General features: G+C 39.6%; 1 protein-coding gene across 2 annotated transcripts in view; it reads left to right on the top strand.

The window, feature by feature from the left end:
- The first annotated feature begins 275 nt into the window (after positions 1-275).
- Positions 276-27668, top strand: part of LOC144508495 (ubiquitin-conjugating enzyme E2 variant 1-like) — a 41670-nt gene continuing 14277 nt past the window's right edge. The window contains exons 1-3 of one of the 2 annotated variants that reach the window (XM_078236462.1): positions 303-358; positions 753-842; positions 26834-26982. In XM_078236462.1, coding sequence (XP_078092588.1) covers positions 791-842; positions 26834-26982 — 201 coding nt within the window. In that variant the 5' untranslated portion in view covers positions 303-358; positions 753-790. Of the gene's footprint in view, positions 365-752; positions 843-26833; positions 26983-27668 lie in introns of both variants that reach the window. The other variant, XM_078236463.1, reaches the window with a different exon arrangement.

The raw sequence follows: 27668 nt of genomic DNA on the forward strand, positions 1-27668 counted from the left end.
TTGGGACTGAAGACTCAGTGAGACTGGGATCAGCAGAGCCGGAAACCCCGCGGGGGAAGAGCGCAGCGCCGCACCCGCCCAGGGAGGGCGCGCACGCGCACGCGCACGCACACGAACGTCACTGCCTCCCCCACCCCCGGCCGCCGTGCGGCAGCGCTGCGCCCGCGGAGGAGAGGGCGCGCGCAAGGACGTCGCTGCCCTCCGGCCCCGCCGTGCGCGCTCCCCCCCCCCCCGGCCGCCGTGCGCGCTCCCCCGGCCGCCGTGCGCGCTCCCCGCCGGCAGTTCCCGCGTTTAGTGACGTCACGGTCGGAGGAGGTCAGCCGCGACCGGTAGCGACACAAGATGGCGACCACCGGGAGTAAGAGTGAGTGAGAGAGGGAGCGAGGGGAGGGTGGCTCTCTCCTATTCCCCCTCGCTTTAGGGAGTCTCTGCTGGGGTGGAGAGGGGTGACCCGCCTGGCTCCCTAACGCGGTGCCTTTGCTGGGAGTTGGTTGGGAGGAGGAGGGGGAAGGGCCGGGCCTAGGGGAGGGGGTGCTGCTGCTGCGGCTGGTTTGTGGTGCGGGCGAGTTGGGAAGCTGCGGGCGGGGTAATCCTCGCTGCTTTTTTAGGGGGGGGAGGAAGAGTCAGCTTTCGTTTTCATTGAGGAGCCGCCCCCCCCCCCCCGCTCGGCGGACTAGCAGATTCGTCAGCGGGAGATGGAGAGAAAGAGGAAGCGCCTTTTAATCGGAAATAAAACCTTTTGTTTTTATTAGATACCCAGTGCCATCCTGGTTGATCCGCTCCGCTGAGCATGTTGGTAGTGTTCCTGCAGCTCTGGTTTGCCTGCCCTGTGCCTCAACTGGGTGAGGCTGCGCCGCTTTCGCTCTCGTTTCTGTGGGGTTTTGTCTGCACATTACGCAGGCCAGCCTCCTCCTTGTGTGTTTGGGTGCGTGGGTGGGGTGGGGAGGGGGGGGGTCCCCCTCCTGAAACCTGCTTTTTATGACTTTAAAACATCTGTTTAGGTATTTCAAATTTAACTCTGACGTGTGGTGGCAATCGTCATTTTATCTAATCCAGACACAACCCGATTTTCTTTTACTTTCAGCTACTGTGAAAGGACTCGGTGGTCGCCTGTTCCTCAACATTTGTTAGAACTGTTTTGGAGAATCTTGAGTGTCAAATTTCTATTTCATGTTTCGAATTTAAATCCACCATTTGAAATTTATCTTAAATATCAGCTTGATTTGGGGCTGCTAGAAGGTCTTGGTTTTAAAGCTCAATCATACATTTGTAAAGTTTCATTCATTCATATATATATATATATATATATATACACACACACACGCACCACTGGAAAGTTTTCTAGTGCACTTGTCCAATTTGCAATTTCCATCCAGAATTTTATCCGAATTTTAATGTTGAATTTGTAATTGTCTTCTGCGTTTATCAGTTCTGGAGGAGAGGGTATGAGAGCAGAACACAAAAACTTAAAGGGTTTTAACATTTTATAATAAGTGAAGTTGGTTAATAATGGGAGAACATTTTCCCCAGCAGAATGAAGCAGTGGATGAGATGCAAGTATTTATCTTCGTTTTCACAGAAGATGTGGTAATGGGATTGTGATAGTGGAAATGAGAAGGTATGAGAGAAGAAAATGAAACAATTAGATAAGGAATTGATGGTGCAATTCAGAGTGGAAAGAGATGTTGGGTCCTAATGACATGCACCCAGGAATTTGGGGAAATAGAAACTTCAACCTCAATGTTTCATACATTTTGTGCAGTGTCACTAACATAACACTTCTGCACAAGAAGTGAGGAAAGATGAAAGAGTGTAACTAGCTACTAACTTTAACATCAGGGGTGAGTGAATTTCTAGATGTCAGAAGCTGAGATATAATACAATGAATTGCTCATTTTAAAGAACTGTTTCGGTCTCCTTATTTAAGGAAGGAAGGATGTAAGTGGCAGTCAAAGGTTTACTAGTTTGATAACCTGGAGTGAGTGGGTTGTCTTATGAGGATAGGTTGGGCTTGAATTTAGAAGAGTGAGCAGCGACTTGATTGTAGTATAGAATGGTCTAGGGTCAAGAAAAGGTGGACTTGGAAAGGCTGTTTCCTCTTCTGGAGAAGTCCACTGTTTTAAAATTAGGATTCCCCTTTTAGGACCGAGATGAGATTTTCTCTTGAGGTTGTGTGACTTTGGAACTCTGTGTCAAAAGTTAGTGGAAGTGGGGTCATTCAATATTTTTCACGCAGAGGCCTTCCCTTGTTATGCAAGGGAATGAAAGTTATTGGGCGATATGGGAATGTGGAACTCGAACCACAAACAGATCAGCCATGATCTTATTGAATGGCGGAGCAGGTTTGAAGAATCAAATAGCCAACTTCTCCCCCGACTTGGTATGTTTTATATGTATGTCCTTAAAAATTGGAGGTGAATCATATTAAAGGGAAGCATGGATAGTAAGCTAATCAGGATAAAATATTGATGAACAAAATGTTTGGATGATTAGGTTGTAAATAGTGGTATCTTTTTGTGGTCAATATTAAGACCATAAGGAGTTACAATATTAACATTGGCACAAGTAAGGAAGCTGGTTATCCAGAGAGGACTTAAATAGCTTTGGAAGAAAGGAGGTTGGGCAAAGAGATGCCAGTAGAAAGTCAATGTTGGATCAAAGAACAGGAGTAGTAATTGAGCATTAACTTAAAACTTTTGAAAGAGCGAGCAGACATTTGATTTCAACATTCAGATTTTTAAACTGGGAGAAAAAGTTAAAAATGGGGTAAAAAACATTTGCAATTTTAGATATCGCTATAGAGTACCAAAGTAAAAAGGTCAAGATAAACCTGTGGTAAAGATTACTTAGGCAGCAGTTAAAATATCGCATCCAATTTAGAATGCTCTACTTCAGGAAGGATGCCAAGACCATGGAGAGGGTAAAGAGGCATACTAAGATGAATATCAGAGATGAGTCACTTAGCAAAGCCTGATTTAATGATGGTAACGTATAGAAGATCTGTTAGTTGTGCTCAGAATTAGCAGGGACTTTCAACAGGTAGATTGAACTACCTGTTCTACTGTGTCAATGTACATCTTGTTACCAATCATACAGAGGAAAAGATTAGAAAAAACATCTTTCTGCCTATTACTTGGGACAAAGAATGTCTTACTGAAACCAGAGATGGGAGCAAAATCTGTAACCACTTTGAAGAGGAGTGGTTAAGTATTTGGGGGGGGCAAAAATGTAAAAGAACTAGGAGAAGGGAGAAATGATTAGATAAATAGATTGTTTTTAGCTGGTGTGGGTGCAGTGAACTGCATGGCCACTTCCTGTGCTATAAAATTTTATAACATATACTTCTATATCTTTGTGGTTCTCCCTCAGTTTCTTCCTTTCTAATGAGACATCCCACATTTTTCAAGTCTTACACCTCAAGTCCTCTAAAGCAAGATCTGTTTTGTATCTATTCTGGGCTGCAGTAATTCTCATGCTGTGGAATTCAGGAGATATGAAAAGAAAACAATGCAAATACTGAAAAACGAAATGTGCTGCAAAGCAGGTCTGCCGTTATCTGTTATGAGAAGTGGGCTGATGTTTCCACTGTGGAATCTCTATCTAGTTTTCTTTGTGACTGCTAATGGGTCTGCCATACATTCTAGCAACTTCTGTTTTTATTATGTTAAATTGAAGGTGTGGTGTGGCCTAACCAGATTAGAATTTCCTGCTTAAACTTCACAGTTGGATTGAATAATTCAGTATACTATTTATTTTGTCGGTTGTTAGTTGCTGAGTCAGCCAAAAAAAACTCCAGATCTCTTTCAGCTTCACGTTTTGAGGCATTACTCCCATTCAAACAATTCTGTGTTGATTATATTATATATACAATACTTTGCAGCCATAATTTTTGTTTTGCCACTACCCTATTTGTCTGTTTTACGTAATTCATTTGTAAGATCCTGGCTGTCTGTTTGGATTCACTTGCATGCTCTCCCAATTTTCATGTCTGCTAATTTGATTAGTTTGTTTTCAAACCAAGTTAATGTAAACTTAAAGACAGTATATCATCCCAAGTCAGGTGGGGAGAAAAAGTGAGTGGACCTGTCTCCTTCAGTAATTAAAAGAAAAAGCCCTGGGCTGTTTTATGTTTCGCAAGCCCCACTTTGTTGAACAGGCCTCAAATTCAAATAAAATAATGTTCAGCCCCACCTAATCCATGCTGACATTCAGGTTCCACTTGAACATCTTTCTTCATCTAACTCTTCACTGGTGTCTTCTATTCCTTTCTCTTAATTAAGTAGCCTTCCCTTCAATGTTGAAATATTTATCTCGATCGCTCCATGTTGTAGTGAGCTTTATGTTCTCACCACATAAAGAAACTTCTGAATTCTTTTGATTTCTTGGCAAGTATCTAATTTTGATGACCTCTGCTTTTGCACTTCTCCACAAGTGAAAACTTTATCAAAACATTTCATAATTATACAGACTTCTGGTAGGTCACCTCTCCAACATCTCTTAAGAGGAGGGACTCTGCTTGCTTAACTTCTGATGTGTATAACTGGTTTGCATCTTCTCCAGTGCCGAAGTATCATATGCCAGAATTGTAAATTGTGATCTCACCAGAGTTCAAAGCAAGTTGAGCATAACTTAACTTTTTGTTTCTAGTCTAGAAATAAACACTAATACATAGTTTATCTTTTTAATGGCCTTATTAACTTGTGTCATTGCTTTTAGTGATTTGTGGATTTGCACTCTGAAATCCCTTGTCACTATACTCTGCTCAGATTCTAATTTTCCAAGTAATATGTGGTTCCCTTATTTTTATTGCCAGAATGTTTTATACTTGCGTTAAAATTCATTTAATCCATTTGTCAATTATGTGCCAATTCTGCAAGTTTATTGTCACTTGGTAATCTGTTACCCTTCTCAGTACTGACTATTACTGCCACGCCCCACCCTCACATTTGGAACTTATTTCTGATTTCAAAGTCAAAATCATTAATATAAATTGTGAATGACCATTGTCCCAGCATAAATCCTTCCTTGTAGGACTCCACTTCTTGCCACTCTGAATAGCTATCCTTCACCTAAATTCTGCATTCTTTCTCGATAGCTAACTATCAATTCTGCTACATGTTGCCTGATTCCACATGCTGGCTGACTTCATCTATTATTTGGCACCTTATAAGAAAGCCTCATGAAAATCTAGATAAATTACATCTCTTGCATTACTCTTCACTCCATTACCACCTCAAAGACTAGTCCTTAATTTTTGATTTCTAGATGTTTTACTTTCTTCCTGCTTAGGAATTCCATTATTTTTCCTAACACCATTATTCAGCCAATGGGTCTGTAATTCTCTGGACATGTTCTAAGTCCTTTCTTGAATGTAGATATTAGCTATCTGCACCTTTCTCTAATGAATTATTGAATATGTGTGTATAAGTGCCTCTGTCTCTTTAGATTCTTTTAAAATGCATGGATGTGATCCATCCAAAGCAGGGTTTTATACTGTTTAATTTTATTTCGTATTTCTCTATTTTAAATGCAATTATATTTTTAAAATCTCATCTTCTGATAGCATGCCCACCTAATGTGTTCCTGTTTAAAACTGAAGCAAAGTAATTAATGTTTCTGCCATCTTGCTTTTGCTAACTGTGATTTCTGTTCTATCCAGCTCTTAGTGGCCCTATTCTCATCAAGACTTTCCTTTTTAAATTTATGTACCAGTAAAATATTTTACTGTTTTATGTACCTTTATATTTTTTGGTTCCTTTTTGACTTCCGAACTTTTTTGTCCTCCTAATAACCCCTGCCATGCTCTCCACTGCATGTACTTAGTGCACACCTCCGTTTTCCCTTCAGTTTTTAATCGTTCGTGTCTCAAGAGTTTAGTTTTTTGTTCTTTATTTAGTGGAATATATTTTTTCTTAGATTTTGTTGAACACTTCAAAAAAAATTCCCATTGCTGCTCTATGTCATTATTGCTCAGATTGTTGCCAATTATATTTCCCAAAGTTTGATTGTTCTCCCCCCAGCAATGCTTCAAATTGGGTTTTTCCAGTCTGTTACACTAGTCCTAGCTATAATGTGTCCTTTTCAATAATTATCTTAATCTGCATTATGTTATGGTCATTGTTGCAACAGTGTTCCCCTTTTATTTCTCTTATCCAACAGTGCTTCATTCGAGTAGTGAATCTTCCCTTTGTCAGGCTTTTTAATAATAAGTTAGAAAGGAGTCCTGTATACATTGTAGGAATTAAATTCCATTATCCTTTTTATCTATCTCTTCAGGCTAAATAGTTTTGAGTTAGTTGAAATCTCCCATCGTTATTCTATATTTTATCACTTTATCACTCATTTCCTTAAGTTATTTGCATATTTCTTCCTCCATCTGTAGACTTGTCCTTATTAGTGTGATTAATCCTTTTTAAAATCTGTATCTACATGGATTCTATTTCTGTCCTCCTGATAGTTGTGCCACTTTTTTCAACCAAAAAAGGGTAAAAAAAAGTCAGGAAGTCAAAAAGGAACCAAAAAATATAAAGGTACATAAAACAAAACAGTAAAATATTTTACTGGTACATAAATTTAAAAAGGAAAGTCTTGATGAGAGTAGGGCCATTAAGAGATGGATAGAACAGAAATCACAGTTCGCAAAAGCAAGATGGCAGAAATATTAATTACTTTGCTTCAGTTTTAAACAGGAACACAGATTAGGTGGGAATGCTATCAGAAGATGAGATTTAAATAATATAATTGCATTTAAAATAGAGAAATATTAAATAAATCCAGCCAGTTCACTTCCCTGTTTTCTCCATCTTTTCTAAATATGTTATACTCTGCAATGTTTAATTACCATTCTGTAGCCGTGTCTCAGTTATATTTACTATGTCCGGTTGCTTGCAATGTTGCCTTCGGTTCCTCTGCTGCATGCACTGTAATGTGGAGATGCTGGCATTGGACTGGGGTAAGCACAGTAAGAAGTCTCTCAACACCAGGTTAAAGTCCAACAGGTTTATTTGGCACTAGCTTTCGGAGTCTCAGGCTCCTTCATCAGATGAGTGAGGAATTGTGTTCACAAACAGGTCATCTACAGATACAAACTCAATTTACAAGATAATGGTTGGAATGCAAGTCTTTACAGGTAATCAAGTCTTAAAGGTACAGACAATGTGAGTGGAGAGAGGGCCAAGCACAGGTTAAAGAGGTGTATATTGTCTCCAACCAGGACAGTTAGTGAGACAGTTGCAAAATCTCACTAACTGTCCTGGCTGGAGACAATACACACCTCTTTAACCTGTGCTTGGCCCTCTCTCCACTCACATTGTCGGTACCTTTAAGACTTTATTACCTGTAAAGACTCGCATTCCAACCATTATCTTGTAAATTGAGTTTGAGTCTGTATATGACTTGTTTGTGAACACAAGTCCTCACTCACCTGATGAAGGAGCCTGAGACTCCGAAAGCTAGTGCCAAATAAACCTGTTGGACTTTAACCTGGTGTTGTGAGACTTCTTACTGTGCAGGCACTGTATGCATTGATGTACAGACAATTTAACCAATTTTTGATAGTTTCTCTCCCTCTATTTTTACATCTGTTTACACCTCTGTTCTATAACTCTATTCCCTGATCACTTAGTTCTCCTTTTGTTGGTCCTGTGCTGTCCTGTATTCCGTTTATATTTAGGCTTGTTTTATTTCTTGTAGACCCAACCTCCCTCTTTTTAGGTTAAAACCTAGGCTACTTCCCTGTTTACCTTTTCTTTTAGGACACTGATTTAATTCTCAAAAATCAAGTCTGACGCTCCAATGCAGTACCGCCAGACTTTCAGATATGACATTGAGATCCTCTTTGTCCCAAGGTGGACACAAGAGATTCTGTGGCATTATTTCAAAGAAGAGCAGGGGAGTTAAGATGTTCCGGCCAATATTTATCCCTCAATTAACATCACAAAACAAAAACAGCTCTTGTAATTGTCATATTGCTATTTGTGGGATATTGCTGAGTGCAAATTGGCTGTTGCATTTCTAACAGTACTTGGTGACTACACCTCAATCATTTCATTCACTGTAAAGCACTTTGAAGCATCCAGATTTTGGATAAATGCAAATCTTTCTAGTTCAGCTGGAGCCCATCCCAACTGTACAGCTCTTTTTCTGTCCCAGTGTTAGTGCCCTGTGAAAAGGAAACCCTCTTTCCCACACCAGCCCTTTAACTATATTAATTCTCCTGACCTTCCTGTTTCTATGTTGTTTTGCATGTGGTTCATACAATTCAGAAATTGTTACCTGCTTAATTTAGTTTCTAACTCATGCTCGAGAGGGTTCCCTGTTTGCTACTTGTGTAGTCCATGTTGGAATGAACACCTTCGACAACTGGATTTTTCCCCTCCCATTTCAAATTTTTCTCCAGCGACCTTGAGATATCCCTTACTGGTGGTGGCAACATACCCTTTGGCACTTATGCATCTAACCCCCTAATTATAGAATCCCCTATCGTTACCACAATTCTATTTTGCTTCTTCCCCACCTCCCCTATACCGGGAAGTTTTCTGAGCCACTGTGCCTTGGTCTGCATTGTGGCTGTCCTCTCTGTAGCCTTTCTGCAAGTCCACAGAAATGACAGGCACTTGTTGGGTTAGACCAATATCTGTGGGGCTTCTTTTTCAACCTCTCCCAAGTCGATAATACCTGGCTGCCTGACGTCACCATATGTATAAAGCCATAATCTCTCAAGGATGATGAACTAGAGTGACCTTAGGCAGACACATTTCTGACAGGTGTGGGACTGTCCCGCTGTCCTGACTCTCAAGTTGAGGTTGTCTTGCCATTTCTAGCCTGCTTTGTATGTTTATTGGTGGCCTTAACCAAATTTAGGAGACTATTTTGTTTTTTAAAAAAATGAAAAATTAAACTTCATCGGCTGAACTTTTACAGATTTTCCAGTTTGTTTTCCCCTCTGCTGCTGCTCTGGCTACTTCTGTTTTAAAGTGTATTGTAAATATTTTCCTCTTTGTTTTGTGTTTGGTATAATATCTACAATGTTCTGATTAAACTGGCAGGCTAGAAAAGAAGAAATAAAATGAAATGGCAAAGAGTTTATATACTTTAAGAAAAATACTTAAATTGTTAGATTTTTGTCAAAATTTGTAGGTTACAGAACTCGAAGATGCAGATCAGCCATGATCTGATGAAGGGTGAAGCAAACTTGAGGTTGAATGGCCTACTGATGTTCCTGAATTTTGGTAAAGGGAGAAATGGTTTGTGTAGTGCTGTGAGACGGATGATATCAGCTGAACGGCTTGATTCTTCTGTTTTAGTTTTGTAATAGGCTCCCTGTTAGTTGTTCTGCCTGGTGAGTTAAAATTAGCTCCTCGAGGTCCTGAACTAGGAGTTTTGGCAACAGTAAAGAAAGCATTGGAAATGTTTGCAAAGAGCATGCTGGATATGCATTACAGTATGTATCCCAGTTCCAAACTGCAGAATAGCTAAATTTATATGGCCAGCTGACAGATGGGTCCAGCTTTTAATTTGAAAACTCAATCAAGTTGTTACATATTCATGTTTTAGATCCCAACATAGATAAAATACTCCATGTTCCTACACTGTAAGTGGGTAGATTTTATGGTACAATATGCAATTTCACTGCTTGCATTTAAAATAGTGATTATTTATAGTGAGAGACATGGCTCATTGGTGACGCATCAGCCTTTGAGTTAAAAGCCTTGGTTTCAAACTCCCCTCTACAGACAATCAAGAAACTTCAGTGCAGGAGTGAGAGAGTGCTGCACTATTGGGGGTATGGTTTTTTTTGACTGGGGCTCTGCCTGCGCCTCTGAATGGGAAATAAAAGGTCACAGCTAATGTTCATTCCTCAAACAACATCAAAAAAGGCACATCCTCTGGTCATTTGCCTCATTGCTGTTTGTGGACCATTGCTGTGCAAATGTTGTTTACCACATTTCTCTACATGATTACCACATTACAACAGTGGCAACACTTCATTAGGTAGTACGTACTTTGGGCCATTCAAATTGTTTTAAAATGATTCTACAAAGATAGTTAGATTTCTCAGCGGTTGAGTGATGATGAGACCTGAAGCAAGTCCTGCCTCCCCTCCAGCCCACTGGCAAATAATAGTGTGAATAGACACTCCAGAGCAAAGGCAAACTCAACATGAAAGTTTAAAAACTGAAAAGGCCATTTTGAGGTCTGTCCAGATGTCTGCAGAAAATGTGTGAAACATTTTTTTGTAGAATTCTTTTGTCATTAAATACCAATGTATAACAAAAGAAAAATGTTTTTGTAGCATTTTAATTTGGATTAATTGTTTTAACGACAGCAGGAAAGTGTACAACTGAATGATAAAGACCTAACTGGGATTGATTTCCTGTATGACAAAACTCTTGCATTTCATTGATGCACAACTGTCACTGAATTCTTTTATCAGTTGTGAAATGACGGTTGATAGTGAGACCTAAAATAAGCTTGAAAAGAACAGGCAGTCTATCTTAAAATAATAACGTGATGCATGGTTTTATATTGTGGTGCAATTTTTTTTACATCATTAGGTAATGCAAAATATATCCTTGGTCTGTCTACATACCGTTTGCCAGCTACTGTAATCAACTTTATAATTTTCAACCTTGCTGTTTTAAGCGTTAATCAGCCCAAGACTTGAAATTCAATTTTATTTGCCCAAGTGTCTAAGATACACGAAAGGAAAGCTCACTTAGTTGATCTGCATTAAATTGTATCATTTAAAAATATTTATTGTTAACTAGCTAGGTAGTGTGGTTAACATTCTTGATATGTTAACAATCATGTAACCATAATAAATGCACAAACGTTTAATAACTACAAAATGAATCATTGACTGATTTATTAAATGTTGAAACAAGCTAAAGTTGGATTTTTGAAAGTGGTGGCTGAGACTAAAATGTAAATCTAAGGGTTAGTTCACATAACCTTTTGTTTCCGTTCAGATGGAAACCGTGCTGCTCAAAAATAATCTCTGGATTCAAGGAGCATCATGGTCTCAACAGAAGAGTAGCTGAATCCCCCAGCCCCATCCCATCACCTGTGACCATTTCTTTTTAGGTGAATGGTGAATACCACTATAATGGAGCCTAATCCTGCTCTCATTTGACATGTCCACACATGCCCACCTTAGCACTAACCAATGGACAGTTGTCAGGAATGGAAGCTGCTGGATTTTCTACATCAGCCAACCCACCCTGAACATACAGGTACAAGACTAGAGTGCACATGAAATATAGTAACACCTTGGCTAAAGTCAGCTATCCCACTATTAATGCTTCAGTTACGTTTTACCTGCCAGGTCATTACCGAGTTGGTTGATCGGTTTCTAAACTGCTAGTGCTGTTTTATAACTTTGCATCATTCTTGCCCTGAACCATGTAATCGGTGTAACTCATAAATTTGTTATGTGAGCAAAATAACCTTTTTAATAAGATTCCTGAGCTTTCTCTGTGTGTTTCACTTGTGCTGAGAAGCACCAAATCTTGTAATTAACCCAGCAAGGAAAAAAATGGATGCCCACCATACGGGAGCTAGTGCTGCCATGAGAGGGAGTAATCATTGCTCTCAAAATAATGTTGTAACACTGACCTGAATTTATACAACGCTTTTCACAGAATATGCCAAGAACTTTCACAGGAGAATTATCAAACAAAGTTTGGCAACAGACCACACCAGGAGATATCAAGGCAGGTGATCAATAGCTTGGCTAAAAATGTAGGCTTATGGGGATTCCAGAGGAGGTAGGATCCTGGCAGCTGAAATCATATCCACCAATTGGTGGAGTGATTAAAATCGGATATATTTTAAAGGCCATGGGGAGCGCCGATATTTAGGAGAGTTGAGGGGCTGGAGGAGATTAGAGATGTGGAGGTGGGGGAGCCAGGGAAAGATTTAAAAACATGGATGAAAATCTTAAATAGTTGCAGAAGAGAAGAAAGCTATTTGGCCTGTCATGGCCATGCTGGCTCTCTGAAGGGAGAAGTAAGCAACGTTGAACAATGTTTTATCAAACCTATTCATTCTACATATGGTTGTACAGTTGTTCGCACTGTTGCCTCACAGCACCAGGTTCAATTCCACCTTGAGTAACTGCCTTTGTGGAGTTTGCACATCCTCTCCATGTTTGCGTGAGTATCCTCCAGGTGCTCTGGTTTCTTCCCATAGTGCTTCACATTTCTCTGCATTAAATCTCATCTGCCACGTGCCTGTCTATTCCACCAGCCTGTCTAAGACTTCTTGAAGTCTAACACTATCTTCCAAACAGTTCATAATACTTCCAAGCTTTGTGGCACCTGCAAAGTATGTAATTGCCTTGCACACCCAAGTACAGGGCATTAATATAGATCAAGGAAAAGCAGTAGACCTAATACTGACCCCTGGGAAACCCCACTGGAAAACTTCCTCCATTTCAAAAACAGCTGTTCATCCAATACTCTGTTTCCTGTTGCTCAGCCAACTTTGTATCCATGCTGTAATTTTCCCTTTTAATTTATGGGCTTTAATTTTGTTGACAAAACTATTATGTGGTACTTCATCGAATGCCTTTTTGGAATCCAATCTTATCACATCAACTGCATTACTCTCATCAAACCTCTGTTACTAAAAACTTAAATTAGTTAAACACAATTTGCCTTCTAAACTATTTCACACTTGTCCAAGTAACTGCTAATTTTGTACCATATTATAATTTCTAAAAGCTTTCACACCACTGAGGTTGACATGACTGGCCTGCAGTTGCTGGTTTTATCCTCACACCCTTTTGTGATTGAACCAGGTTTTAAGTTTTTGCAATTTCCTAGTCCTCTGGCACCCCCTCTATTGTTTGGAGGATTATGGCCATTATCTCTGCAATTACCACCCTTCCTTTCCTCATCAACCTTGGATGCATCTGATCAACTTTAGTACAGCCAGACTTTTTAATACCGCCTGTTTGTTAATTTGAAATGAAAGGTGATCTCATTGAAACTTGTATGATTCTGCAGGAGTTTGACAGTGTAGATGCTGAGATTGTTTTCCCTGAGTGAAAAGTCTAGAAGTAGGGAGCATAGCCTCAAAATAAGAGGCTGTCATTTAAGATTCTCGAGGAATTTCTTTACTCAAAATTGTGATTCTTTAAAATTCTTATCTCTGTGGATGTTCAGGTGTAAAGTATATTCAAGACTGAGTTGCCCTCCCAGAACCGGGAGTGGAGAGCTGGCAAGAAAATACAATTGTGGTCAAAGATTGTATTGAAAGGTCAGGCTACTCACTTCTGATATTCTAATGGTATGAGTTAGCAGTAGAAATTTGGATGTCTTCCAAGTTTTTGGAAGGTAGGAGTGTGTTGCGGTAGTCATGCCTAGAGGTAGCAAGGGCACGGATATTTGAGAAGCGGGTGGAGTCAGGCAGTGTTATGGAGATTGAGGCAGATGTCCTAGTGATGGTCCAGTTATGTGGTTGGTAGTTCATCTTGGGGTCAAATGTTACACCGTTGTAACAGGAGAGAAGTAGTCAGTGGCTCAGGGATGGTGTTTGTTGTGAGAGTGAAGACAATGGCCTCGGTTTCTCATTTAATTAGAAGGACTTTCTGCACATGCAGTTATGGATGTCAGATGAGTAGTGAGACAATTTGGAGGTAGTGAAGGGGCTGAGAGAGGTGCTGGTAAGGTAGAGTTGGATGTCATCAACCAATGTTGTGTTTTCGGATGATGTTGCCGAAGGACATCTCAAGAAATGGGAGGGGCCAAGGATCAGATGCTTGGGGGGCACCAGTAGGAAGTGTTGGAAGAGAAGCCATTGTAGGCAATTATCTGTTTACGATTCGATAGGTAAGAATAGTATCAGATTAATGAAGTCCCGATCAGTTGAATGATGGTGGTGCGGCTTTGGAGGGGATCATTGTCCTTTGGAATTGTCACGTAGAATGTCATTTGTGACTTCAATAAGAACTGTTGTGTTACAGGACGGAAACCTTATTGGTGAGATTAAAAAGTTGAGTTGAGGGAAGATGGGCATGGATTTACCAGGTGCAAACATAGTTAAGGACTTAGGAGTGGAAAGAGAGATTGGCGATGCATGTTAATTTGCAAGGATGGAGGGTCATGCGTTTTCTTTTAAGGAGAGCGTATTTGAAAGAGAACCACGAACAATATCAGTTCACTCCCCTGGGAACCAGGAGGGGAAGTTGTTAGTCAGTCGTTTTGAGGGAATAGGGTCAAGGGACCAGGAGGTAGGAATCATAGATAATAGGTGCTCAATGAGGACACAAGTAGGGCATAGAGCATAAACTAAAGAACAAAGTAATTTCAGGGCAGGGGAACCTAAAGGAAGTTTTGTGCAGTGCGCTGGGGGAAAGGAGTTAATTTGGGAAGGCAGCTGATTGGATAGTCTTACTATAAGTGACTAAAGTTCATGAGTTGCTTGCACTGCTTGTTGGAATTGCAGCCAGAGGAGATAGGGGAGAGTGGATTTTAAGGAGGTGCTTTGTAGTTGAGAAAGTAAATGGGAAGTTATCTTTGCATTCCAGCATGATCCTGCAATAATAAGCACTTTTAGCAAATGAGCAGGACCCAATAGTGCTTTACGTGGTCCAGCCAGACTTGGCAGTGAATGGCTAAATCATATCTACCACATCCATCAAGCATGTTTTTTTCAGACAAGGGACTAGAGCTGAGGGCTGTATGGGCAGGTTGAGAGAGAGAATAATGAATTTTAAGTATAGAGGATTTTTTTTGGTTCAGCTCTTCAGATATTTTAATAAAGTTTTCAAAAAGGCAAAAATATGTTTTCAAAAAAATAAGTTATTTGTAATGTGATTTTTATTTTGCCTTTGGCTGTTATACGAGGGATATGGTCAAAAGCAAATCTCATTAAAATTGCTGTACGGCCATAATAGTAGCAGTAGCTGTTAACTTGCTGCGAAAAGGTACAATTGATGCCTTTGGCAAATGTGTATTTAGATAATTTTAAATTAATGCAAATGTTCAAACATTAAAGAATGCAGCGCCAAATATAATCCAATTGCATAATTCCTCTGACATAATAAAGGAGGTTCTGATATTTTGGTATAGAACTGCACACAAGTGGAAAATTAGTGTTCTTATACTGTCTTGATTGTGAAGAATCCCAAATTACACGCAGAGATCATGAATTCCAGTGGAGTTAATGCGGGATTGAAGAAAAGAACAAACTTTAATTGGTTTCACCTTCTGGGTCAGAAGAACACAAAGCGATGTGATAAATCACATGAAATTGTTTGTGAAGTTGTGATGGCCATCTTGTGTGCAGCAGCATAATACAAAGAACAATGAGATGAATGACCAGTTAACCTATTTTTGATGCCCTCAGTTGGGTAAAAATGTTGACAAAAATACCAAGAGAACTCTCTATTTGAATACCATCAAAATCCATTGAATACAGTCAGTTAGGTGATTTGTTTAATATCTCATCCAAAAGTTAGCATTATCTAAATACATTTGTGTCAGCCTAAATCAATGCTTATGAACAGGAGTCTGGATTTGTGTAGCACAATTGTAGACTAGCTTAAATTACTGGGGAAGGGGTGCGTTTTGGCAGAATAGTGATTAAAACAATTACTTTAATATAAACCTGGACAAACGATTGTTCATGCTTTTAATTATCTAATTTAATGGGACAATCTGGATATTGTATTTACATCTATTAACCAACCTTTTGTTACAAGATTATCTCTGTTCTTCAAAGTGAGATTGAGCTCACTTTCAATTCTCTCAATCTTTCATTCTTGCCAGTTTTGTTGTGAATGAATGAAGAATGTGATGCAGATGTAGGTTCAGTGAGTCTTGAGCAAATCAAGCACATTGGTGCAGGGTCAATGGGCTGAATGGCCTCCTGCACTGTAGGGATTCTATGATTGGCAGTTTCATTTGCTAAAATAGTCTCTCAGAGCCAAATATTAACAGCGCACACTAGGCATATCTACTTATTGAATACTCAAACACAAATCATATCAAATCTGCTCTTTAGCTTTGGTGTCAGGTTCATTTAAATCACTGGGACACTCTAGGTTGACAACAAGAGTTTTCAAGCCACTCCAGCAATCTTTTACAGCAGTCTTGGAAACAGACCATGCATCCCAGCCTCCTTGGAAGTGTAGTAGCTATGGCTAGAGCTCCTTTTCTGTAACATAATATGTGGAAAGTGTGACAACTTACCTTGAAGCACCTGGCTTTTGAAACATCAGAACTTTAGATGTCTGGGACCGAATTAAAAGTTACTTGGACAAGTATGGATTAATTAAGGTAAATCACGAATGGAATAAAAAGGACAGTGGGAGCCTGAAGTCAGTTGAGTGACGGGAAACAAAGCTTAGTGGTAAATAGTTGTTTTTGAACTAGAGGGTGGTGCACAATGATGTTCCCCAGGGGCCAGTAGGAAGATCTATATTAATAACTTAGTCTTGGGTGCACAGGACACAATTTCAAAAGTTGGAGATGACGAGACTTGGAAGTGTTGTTTTTCTTGTCCTTTCATGGGATGTTAGCATTGTTGGCAAGGCCAGCATTTGTTACCCATCCCTAATTGTCCTCAAAAACTGTGAGCATAGTGCTTGCCTTTGAGGGCATAGATAAATTGGTGGAATGGGCAAACTCTCAGATTAAAGTTAATGTAGGGAAGTGTAAAGTGATTAATTCTGTTAGGGTGAACAAGGAGAGGCAATGTAAACTAAAAGACACAATTCACAGGAAGTGCAGGAACAGAGACAAATCATGGAAAGTGGCATGGCAGGTTGAGAAAGTGGTTAGAAAGACACGCAAGTACCTGGGATTTAATGAACATTTACAAAATATGGGGTTGGCCTCTACTGATGTAGTGTCCAATTCTGACACCACATTTTAGGAAAGAGGTAAAGGCTTTAGAGACGATTCAGGAAAGATTTGCAAGAATGGTTCCAGGGATGAGGGACTTCAATTATGCTGATAGAAGCTGATTCTTCTCCTTGGAGAAAAGGTTAAGAGGAGACTTAATAGAAGTGATCAGCACAGTGGTACAGCAGTTAGCACTGCTGTCTCACAACTCCAGGGACCCAGGTTCAATTCCACCCTTGGGTGACTGTGTGGAGTTTGCACATTCTCCCCATATCTGCGCAGGTTTCCTTCAGGTGCTTCGTTTCCTCCCACAGTCCAAAGATGTGCAGGTTAGGTGCATTGGCCATGCTAAATTGCCCCTTAGTGGCCCGAACTGTGTAGTTGATATAGCTTAGCCATGGTAAATGGGATAGGTTTGGGGAGAGGGCCTGGGTAAAATACTCTTGTTAGAGAGTCGGTGAAGACTTTGATGGCTCGAATGGTCTCTGCACTGTAGAGATTCTATGAAAGCTATAGTGTCTGGACAGAGAAGCTGTCCCCTTTGGCAGAGGGATCAAAAACCAGAGGGGATAGATTTAAGGTGATTAACAAAGAACCAAAGACGACATAAGAAAACACTTTTATTATGCAGTGTGTGGTTCGAATCTGAAATGCGCTGCCTGGGAGTGTGATGAAGTCTGATTCAATTGTGATTTTCAAAAGGAAATTGGATCAGCCCTTGTAGAGACACAATTATAGTGTTACAGGGGAAGGGCAAGGGTTTGAGACTAGCTGAGTTGCTTTTGCAGTGAGCTGGTTGGCCACTGGACAATTGGAACTGCAAACTTGTATTTCAGTTTTTTTTGTGTCTGAAAACTGGTATTTGTCAGCTGTTTCAGATCCCCAAACCCTGAAGCATTCCTCTGCTCCAAAGTAAGCTTTATATCAGGGACTTGCCAAAGTCATGCAAGTTAATCTGATCCCAGAAGCTCTCGCAATGAGAGGGGGCCTAGTCAGGCCTTGCAAAGAACATTGCGCTAACTTCAAGGTGAGGTTTAGAAGGGATTTAAGGGAAAAGGTTTTCAACTAGCGGGTGGTGGGTGTCTGGAACTCACTACTTGGAAGAATGGTAGAGGCAGAAACCCTCATAATCTTCATTTGAAATTGTCCTCCTGATGCTATAGCAACACTGGGTGTTAGTTACATAATTGCATTCCTGACCAAAAAACACTACACAGGTTATAATTCCATTACCATGATCCATGGTAATGGATAAATATGGTAAATATGTCCATCCACATTTGAATGGGTGCGCTCAGTTGTGTTGTCAGCATTGATGCAAACCATACAGGTTGGAGGGTAGCTAATGTAAGCTCGCTTTTCGAAAAGGGGGGCAGAGAGAAAACAAGGAACAGTAGACCAGTGAGGCTAACATTGGTACTGGGGAAGTTGTTAGTCCATCATCAAGGATTTTATAACTCAGCATTTGGAAGGCAGTTGTGTAATCAGACAAAGTCAGCATAGATTTACAGAGAGGAAATCATGCTTGACAAATCTATTGGAATTCTTTGAGGATGTAACTAGTAGAATTGACCGAGGAGAACCAGTGAATGTGGTTTATTTAGACTTTCAGAAGGCTTTCGATAAGGTCTCATAACAGACTACTGTGTAAAGTTAAAGCACATGGGATTGCAGTTAATAACTTGAGATAGATAGAAAGCTGGTTAGCAGTTAGGAAGCAAAGAGTTGGCATAAATGGGTCTTTTTCTAATTGGCAGTCAGTGACTGGTGGGGTTCCACAAGGATCTGTGCTAGGACCCCAACTGTTCACATTATATATTAATGATCTGGAAGAAGGAACTAAATGTATTATCTCCAAATTTGCGGATGATACAAAGTTGGGTGGGAAGGTGAGCTGTGAGGAGAATGCAGAAATGTTTCAGCATGATTTGGACAGGCTGAGTTTGTGGGCATATGCATAGCAGATGCAGTATTATGTGGATAAATGTGAGGTTATCCACTTTGGTAGCAATAATAGGAAAACAAATTGTTTCTTGAATGGGTGTAAATTGAAAAAGGTGAATACTCAGTGAGACTTTGCTGTCCTTATGCATCAATCCCTGAAAGTAAGCACGCAGGTATAGCAAGCAGTAAAGAAGACAAATTGTATGTTGACCTTCATAGGGAGAGGATTTGATTATAGGGATAGGGATGTTTTACTGCAGTTGTATAATGTGTTGGTGAGGACACACCTCAAGTATTGTGTGCAGTTTTGATGTCCTTATCTGAGGAAGGATGTCCTTGCTGTAGAGGGAGTACAGCAAAGGTTTACCAGGCTGATTCCTGGGATGGCAGATCTGCCATATGACAGACTAAGTCGTTTAGAATTGTATTCACTGGAGTTTAGAAGAATGAGAGGCGATCGCATAGAAACTTATAAAATTCTAACAGGGTTAGACAGGGTAGATTCAAAAAGAATGTTTCCAATGGTGGGGGAGTCTAGAACTAGGGGTCATAGTTTGAGGATAAGGGGTAAACCTTTTAGAACTGAGGTGAGAAGGAATTTCTTCACCCAGAGTGTAGAGAATGTGTGGAATTCACTCCCACAAAAAGTACTTGAGGCCCAAAACATTGTCTGATTTCAAGAAGAAATTAGATATAGCTCTTGGGGCTAAAGGGATATGGGGGAAAGGGGGGAATCACGATATTGAATTCAATGATCAGCCATGATCAAAATGAATAGCAGAGCAGGCTCAAAGGGCCGAATGGCCTACTCCTGCATCAAGTTTCTATTTCCCATTTGTGTTAAAGAATATGCACCTGAAGTGCTGTAACCTACAAGGTTATGTACACTACGAGGGCGGGCGAATGGAATTAGACTGGATGGCTCCTTTGTTGAGCCAGGTGACCTCCTGCGATTCTCTCACACAGTTTCTGTCAAAGCATGAGTGCAGCACGTCAATGGTTAGTCCAATAGACATGCGCATGACAACTTGAGATATGCATTTGTCTTTTCCAAATGCAGGTTCTGTTGAAGGAAGTCAAGTAAAAATGTAAAAGCAAAATACTGCAGAGGCTGGAATTCTGAGATAAAGATAGACTGGAAATACTCTGGCAGCATCTCTGGAGAGAGAGAGAAACCAGATTAATGAAAAATATAATGGTCTGTTTTTGAACATGGAAATTATAAATAGGGAGAATTTGTTCATTGTTACCCGTTTGTTTTTCTCAGTATTATCCAAAGCAACTTGTCTTTAGAATTGAAGAAGCTATTGACTCCTAAGATGAACAGTTGTACAATATTCACATTACCATTCTGCCCTTAGTGAGGCTCTACAACATGAAATGATGGACCTTATCAACCAGTTGCACTACTGTCTTTTAATATTATTTTCAGCTTTCATGCTTGTGTTGTACGATAATCTGTTGTTGACAGGCACATCTCTCCCATGAACAGATAATCATGCTATGGCTTATACTCAAAACTTTACAATAGCACCATCTGAGAGAGGCTTTATAATCAAAACTAGCCTGGTGTATGTCTTATAATACCTTTTTTTGCATGTTGGGAATGTCATTCCAGTGATTTGCCATTTTTATTCACTGCTCTCACTGCAAAAGATGATATGACTCGAACCTTTACGCTTGTTTTTCATGCAAGTTCAGTTTTAAGGTTTGAAAGTGTTGACAATCTGTTTCCTAGTTCCCCTTTGACATTCTGTGTTTGAAAGTTTTACACCATCATGCACAAAAATGCAAACCTCTGCAAAATTCGACTATTACCTTTTTGTTCTTCACCACAAGGTCTGATCTGATGCTCTACCAACAGTTGTATTTTGACAAATGGCCTACCTCCACAATCTGCTGTCCTGGTAGTTATACTGCTTTCTGCCTCTGCTGAGTTTTCCTCCAGGTTTGCTGTTTTTGTCACCTGTGGCCTCCTGTGTTATTTCTCCATCAGTGTGACTGCTGTGAAGTTTAAATGCTGAGTAACTTCAACTTTTTGGTTCTTTTAAACTTATCTGGCTTGGAGGACTGTAAAGGCCTATTGACCTATCCCCTTTTTCAATGTTTTCTTTCTCTCCTGATGCTTTTTCCATTTCACATTGTATCTTTCTTAGTGCTGTGTCTCTTATTTTCAGTTAATCCAACTTATCTTTGTATTTAATTTACTTTCTTTGCTTTCTCTTGGCACTATCTTATTTGCCCTAGTGACTTTTCTCAGTTGCTGCCACAGTTTGCACGCTCTTCCATTCTCTACCTTCAAATCTTGTCAGCCGAAGAATTACTCCTTTAAAAGTTTTGGAGGAGCAGAATTAAAGAAAGCAGAGTCGCGATTCAAAGATTCCTCCACTCTGCAGTGCGCTTACAACCATTAATAATTCTCTGTTCTGCAAACATTTGATCATTGCTTTCATATTGCTGCAAGTAGTGTTACGGTTCAGATAAAATAGTTTTAAATTGCAGAATCTGAGTGAAGCATCACATTTGATTCCCAAATTTGATTTTGCTTTCTTTTTAGACAAAAGTTGACAAGCTAAAACAGAGCAGTGCTGCCTACCATCGTATAATTTGCAGAAAGTGTTTTTTTAAGTTTAGTGCAATATAAAGAAAAACACGTTTTAATTTTCAGGCAGTAAAAGATATTGCAGTTGTGAGATCTCTTTTTTAATAATAGCCTGTATTTTGCAGTAAAAGTATGTGAGGTCTCAGGACTCACTGGTGTTATGGAGTAAATAGAACAGCAACTTTTAGCATCTGCATGTGCACAGCTACACGTAGAAATTTGGAAGTTGTAATCCAATTTGACCTGATCCTCCTCCAAGTTGCGCTGTACTGGTACCTCCTCGAGGCTGGATATTAAAATACATGAAAGGCATGAAATTGGGGATGTGTGATTCAACGGGTCAGAAAACGTTAGGCTTGTCCATTCTGGTGTAAGTGAATTTTGACAGCAGATCAGGTCTTGATTATTACCAATCTCTCTCGCATTGAAACCGGTGTGGATTCTCAATTCTTCTAATTACCGTTTTCATTTTAATTACTGGAGGGAATAGTGAAAAAAAATTACATTTTCTTTCTATCTCTTGATTTATCCACCTTTCTTTCCCCCTCTATTTTTCATTCTGTAAATAGTTTGGCATTGAATTAAATATTCCAACTTGCATTTCCTGGATTAGGCTCTGCATGTCTAAGTAAGAATTCTTAAATCTGGTTAAAGATTCACACTTGCTTGCCCTGTATACTCAGGTCTTGGATCCCTCTTCGATAGTACTATGCTGAAATGGCTCCCTAATTGTTAGAAATTGCCTTGCAAAGCAGACTTAAAGTCTGTGAGCAACAGTAGGCATATTGAATGGGGAGTATTGTTTGTTCTCCACTGGTTGCAAAAATCCATCTTTTTAAGCAGCATTGCAATGCACACCTTGCTGTTATTGCCCAGATGCAACCATGTTTGTATGAAAAATATATCTTTGATACCTACCTGCATTCTTTTACTTTTTTTAAATTTGTCGCTGGCTGGCCAGCATTTATTGCCCATCCCTAGTTGCCTGAGGGCAGTTGAAAGCCAACCACATTACTGTGGCTCTGGAGTCACAGGCCAGACCAAGTAAGGAGGGCAGATTTCCTTCCCCTAAAGGACACTAGTGAACCAGATGGGTTTTTCTGACAATCAACAATGGTTTCATGGTCATGAGTAGATTCTTAATTCCAGATTTTTTTTTATTGAATTCAAATTCCACCATCTGCCATGGCGGGATTTGAACCTGGGTCCCCAGAACATTAGGTGAGTTTTCTGGATTAATAGTCTAGCAAATGATGCCACTAGGCCATCGCCTCCCCTACATGATTCTTGCACTTGCAAATTTTTCTCATATTTTAAAAAATTCGCCGTTTCTCTTAAAGGACAGCTTTGGAGCACTATAGCAAGTGAGCAGGTATTAAAAGTGCAGAAACAATTTATAGAAAACTAGCCTTATGTAAATGCAAACTGGTAATTTGACACTTTTTTGCAAATGTTTTTATTCTAAAGTCACTAAATTTTAACATTCCCTATTGAGTTAATCAGCAAGTATTTCCATTGCTGAGATGCTATTGCATATGGTAAAGTATGCAATAGCATATGAAGGTTTGATCATTGATTTAGACAAATAAATTAGACTAATGAAAAGTTAAATTTAGAACGTTGTGACAATGTATTTGATTAACTTGATCTCTGGCTATTAGAAGTGCAGATCAGTTTAAGTGCTACTATAACTGTTTTCTTCTTTGCAAGTTGTACCCCATAAATCAAGATTTCAACGGATTTGATGGAATATAGTTTCAGATTTTATGTTTAGGGGGAATTTGTGGTGTAGGATGTCAGTGCTAATTAATTAATATAGTAATTCCCCACAAGCCTCAAAGTAAATTGGTCTAAGTTTACTTTAGGTTTTGGAGTCCTCATTCAGGTAGCAAATTCCAAACCCAGTAATTCTTTTGCTATTTAAGTTTAAATTTTATTTGTCACAAGTAGGCTTACATTAACTGCAATGAAGCTACTGTGAAAATCCCTTGGTCGCCACACTCCGGCACCTGTTCGGATACACTGTGGGAGAACTTAGCATGGCCAATGCATCGAGCCAGCACATCGTTCGGATTGTGGGAGGAAACTATTGTGGGAGCACCCGGAGGAAACCCACACAGACACTGGGAGAATGTGCAGAATCCACACATGAGCGACCCAAGCCAGAAATCGAACCCAGGTTCCTGATGCTGTGAGGCAGCAGTGCTAACCACTGTGCCACTCACATGATATTGATGTATCAATATCACGTGGGCGGCAAACTGGAGAATAACTCAATTTTTTAAATAAAAAGACTGATTAAACATGAGAAATGTACTTCAAGTCTAAAAATCAACAAATCTTGCTGTTAAATAGCTGTTTCTAGATATATCGATCCGATGTGTCTCTTGTCACATGAGCTTTAGCATTGCTGTATTTTTTCTACATCGTGTTCCATCTCCTTTCCTTTCCCTTGCAGTGCATTGTTTGAATGTATGTGTTTATAATAAAGATGTCAACATTTCTACAACTAAGCTATATTTTATAAATTGAACATCCCAGCAAATAATAATTTCAACATAGGTCGCTTCTCTAGCTCCTCTAAAGACCCATTGAATTCATCCAGTGAATAACTTACAAACAGGTTCCAGTTTTGATCCTTGTTCTGTGCTAATGTAGCTAATCTCAACCAAGATGAAGGAGTGGTGCTCCGAAAGCTCTTGCAGCCAAGTAAACCTGATGAACTTTAATCTGGTGTTGTGAGACTACTTACTGTGCCTACCCCAGTCCAACGCTGGCAACTCCACATCAATCTCAACCAACATAGCAGCTGAGTGAAGTTCCTTTGAACATTATTAAGTTAGAGAGCAGTGAATTGGTCAAGTTCCCATTCTTAATCACTATGCTGCTACTGCTGTTGGAAGAGCATCCAATCCAGGCCCTCCCCTCCATCCTATCCCCATAACTCTGCACTTACCATGGCTAATTCTCCTAACTGACACATCCTTGGACACTAAGGGGCAATTTAACATGGCCAATCCACCTAATCTGCACACCTTTGGACAGATTAGGGAGGAAACTAGAGCATGGGGAAAACATGCAAACTCCACACAGTCACCCAAAGCTAGAATTGAATCTGGATCCCTGGCGCTGTGGGGCAGCAGTGCCACCATGCCGCCCTGATTTAGTGGATTAAATGATGACTAACTGAAAGAGAGAACAACTACATTTGATAAGTTGGATCAAATTTTACACTGCACTCATTAAAGTAAAAAAAAGGTTTTAAATTACAGGCTTTAATACTTAATGATTTGAATATTTCTACAACTTTTTGGTTTCCACTGTGCAGATTTGCCAGCCATACTAATATTCATTTTCTATTAATCTAAAAATAGCTGTTAATTCCTATATTCAGGTACTGCTCTTTATTATTAAAAACTGGAATCATAGACTCCCTACAATGCAGGAGGAGGCCATTCGGCCCATTCAGCCTTGCTGACAACAGCCCCACCCAGGCCCTATCCCCGTAACGCCATGTATTTACCTTGCTAATCCCCCTGATACTAAGGGGCACTTTAGCGTAGCCAATCAACCTAACCTGCATGTCTTTGGACTGTGGGAGGAAACTGGAGCACCCGGAGGAAACCCACGCAGACACGGGGAGAACTTGCAAACTCCATACAGACAGTGACCTGAGGCTGGAATTGAACCTATCTCCCTGGCACTGTGAAGCAGTGTTTAACCACTGTCTACTTCAAAACATCCACCCTTGGTCCCATGTGTCCATGCAAATTGCCACTCCTTCCAACCTTTCTTTCCTTTCCAAAGTCCTGGAATGTGTTATCATTTCTGAAACCAGTGCTGCTTTTCTGCAATTGGTCCTGTCAGGTTTCCTCTCCCACAACAGCCATGATCACAAATTATATTCTCTGTGACTCTGGCAAGGTACATTAATCAGAAACTCATTAATATTTTGTCCTTTTTAAAATAGAATCAATCACTTTTTTAAAACTCAAATGTGTAAGGTGGATTAAACAGTTGTACCATTGGTGTAGTGTTAATAGAATGCACACGTACAAGTTTTACGGCAGAAGAAAAGTGTGTATTTGTGCTTCACAATTCTGTTGTAATTTTAAACTGAAAAATAGACTCTTAACTATTTATGCCATTGCATTAATTTCAGTGAAAATATTATACTTTGCCAAAAGTAAGTTACTTCCTGTCGATTGAGTGTGGTAAGATAAATACAGGAAATGAACTTCTATTTTTAGAATATGCCGACCTGTACTGCATTTTCATCTGGTTTTGAATTGTTTGATCTGATTTTCCATTGATGAGTTGCATAGTGCTTCAGCATGGAAATCACACATCAATAAAAGTTCTGCATCTTCAGATTCTTGCTGCTCTTGTTTTAGAATGAGTTAAGTACTGGAATTGTATGTTCCAGTGTATATTTGTGCAGTTTCTGGTCCGTCTGATTACAGTTTAACCAAAGTCAATTTCGTGAATATGGTATTGTTTAGTGTTCAATACTAAATTAACACTCTTGTTAATTATACTTGTGAAATTTTTTTCACATTCAAATGAGATTTAGACAAAGACTTGAACAGATTGGAGCATGTATTAACACTGTCCTTTTTATCCTTCAGTGACAGTAAATTTGACAAAATAACCATTATGGTGTAAATAGCCAATATTTATAGCTCAACATCATGATAAACAGATTATCTGGCCAATATCACATTACTGTTTGTGGAAGTTTGCCGCTACATTTCCTACATTACAACAGTGACTACACTTTAAAAAGTACTTAATTAGTCAAGCGTTTTGAGACATCTGGTGTTGTGAAAGGTGCTATATAAATGTAGGTCTTTTTAAATACAAGCAGTGCATTTAAAGAAGGAAAGCTGTAGAGTGCCCTATTCCATTCAGCTTTTAATATTTTAACAAATTCCGAGCCAGTAATTGAGATTTAGACAGGGCGAAGATGGCAACATGTGGCTGATAGAGCAGATATCAAAATGTCAGACTTTTCCTCTCGTCCTTTTGATTTTGTTATGAAGTTATCAGCTCCTGTAATTCACCAATACTTCAGTATGCATTAATAAGTAGAAAGCATTTACAGGCCATTCTATGGTGACAGCCTTCTAAACTGCAAGAGAAAAACTTGAGCAATTTTTAATAAATGCAGGGTTTGTCTTGCTGACTTTAATTCCTTCTCTCAGCCAGAGTTGTCTCAGATTGCTGGAGCACATCATTGTATGTAACACTTCCACATGGATAGTAACAGCCTGCTATAAATTTCTCTTGTATGGAGATCCAACTGACTCACTCTTTTTAAAGTATTCTAATTCAGTAGGAATTAATTTGGTATATCTGCAGTTGAAGTAGTTTAAGTTCAACAAATGAAGAAATGTAAAAGTGTTGTAGTTTAAGTTTACCTTATTTGTTGCAGCTGTAACAGTTCCACGCAATTTCCGTCTTTTGGAAGAACTAGAAGATGGCCAAAAAGGAGCAAGTGATGGAACAGTAAGTTGGGGACTTGAAGATGATGAAGATATGACACTTACAAGGTGGACAGGGATGATTATTGGACCTGCAAGAGTAAGTTTTTTAAAAAAAAGTTAAATCATGGTTACAGTGATACTAATCTAGTGTTTACTTACCCTGGATTTAAGTGGTTTTGGATGTGATATTTTCAAAATTTTAGATGAATGCTGTGGAAATGCAGAATGTGTGTTGAGAAAAAGCATAGTTTTGATTATTGCCAGATCCAATTGGAACGAGTCGGCCTTTTCAGCCCCTCAAGCCTGCTTTGCCATTCAATTAGATCATGGCTGATCTGTATTTCAACTCCATGCTTTTCCATTCATGGGATGTGGGCATCAATGATGAGACCAGTATTTGTCGCTTATCCTTTGTTGCGCAGTCTACATGGGAGCATTGCTCCAAGCAGTGGAAATCCCCACTCCCAACAATTCCCATTGATTTCAAATTTGGCTCCTTGATACCATATTCTTTCAAATGCTGCCTTGATGTCATGGGTAATCACTCTTGTAATGAGGTCTGCTGCTGTGGGGTCCTTGTGGAACTCGAGATGAGCATTGGTAGTAGGCTATTGGTGAGTATGTGATACTTGATGACACTGTTAATGATACCTTCTATTACTTAGCTGATTGAGAATAAGCTGACGGAGCATAATTGACCAGATTGTATTTGACCTGCTTTTTGTGTGGACAGAACACACTCGAGCAATTGTCCACATTGTCAGAAAGATGGTAATGTGCTAG

The sequence above is a fragment of the Mustelus asterias genome, chromosome 20 (genome assembly GCF_964213995.1).
Source record: "Mustelus asterias chromosome 20, sMusAst1.hap1.1, whole genome shotgun sequence".
In the NCBI taxonomy this organism is placed as follows: domain Eukaryota; kingdom Metazoa; phylum Chordata; class Chondrichthyes; order Carcharhiniformes; family Triakidae; genus Mustelus; species Mustelus asterias.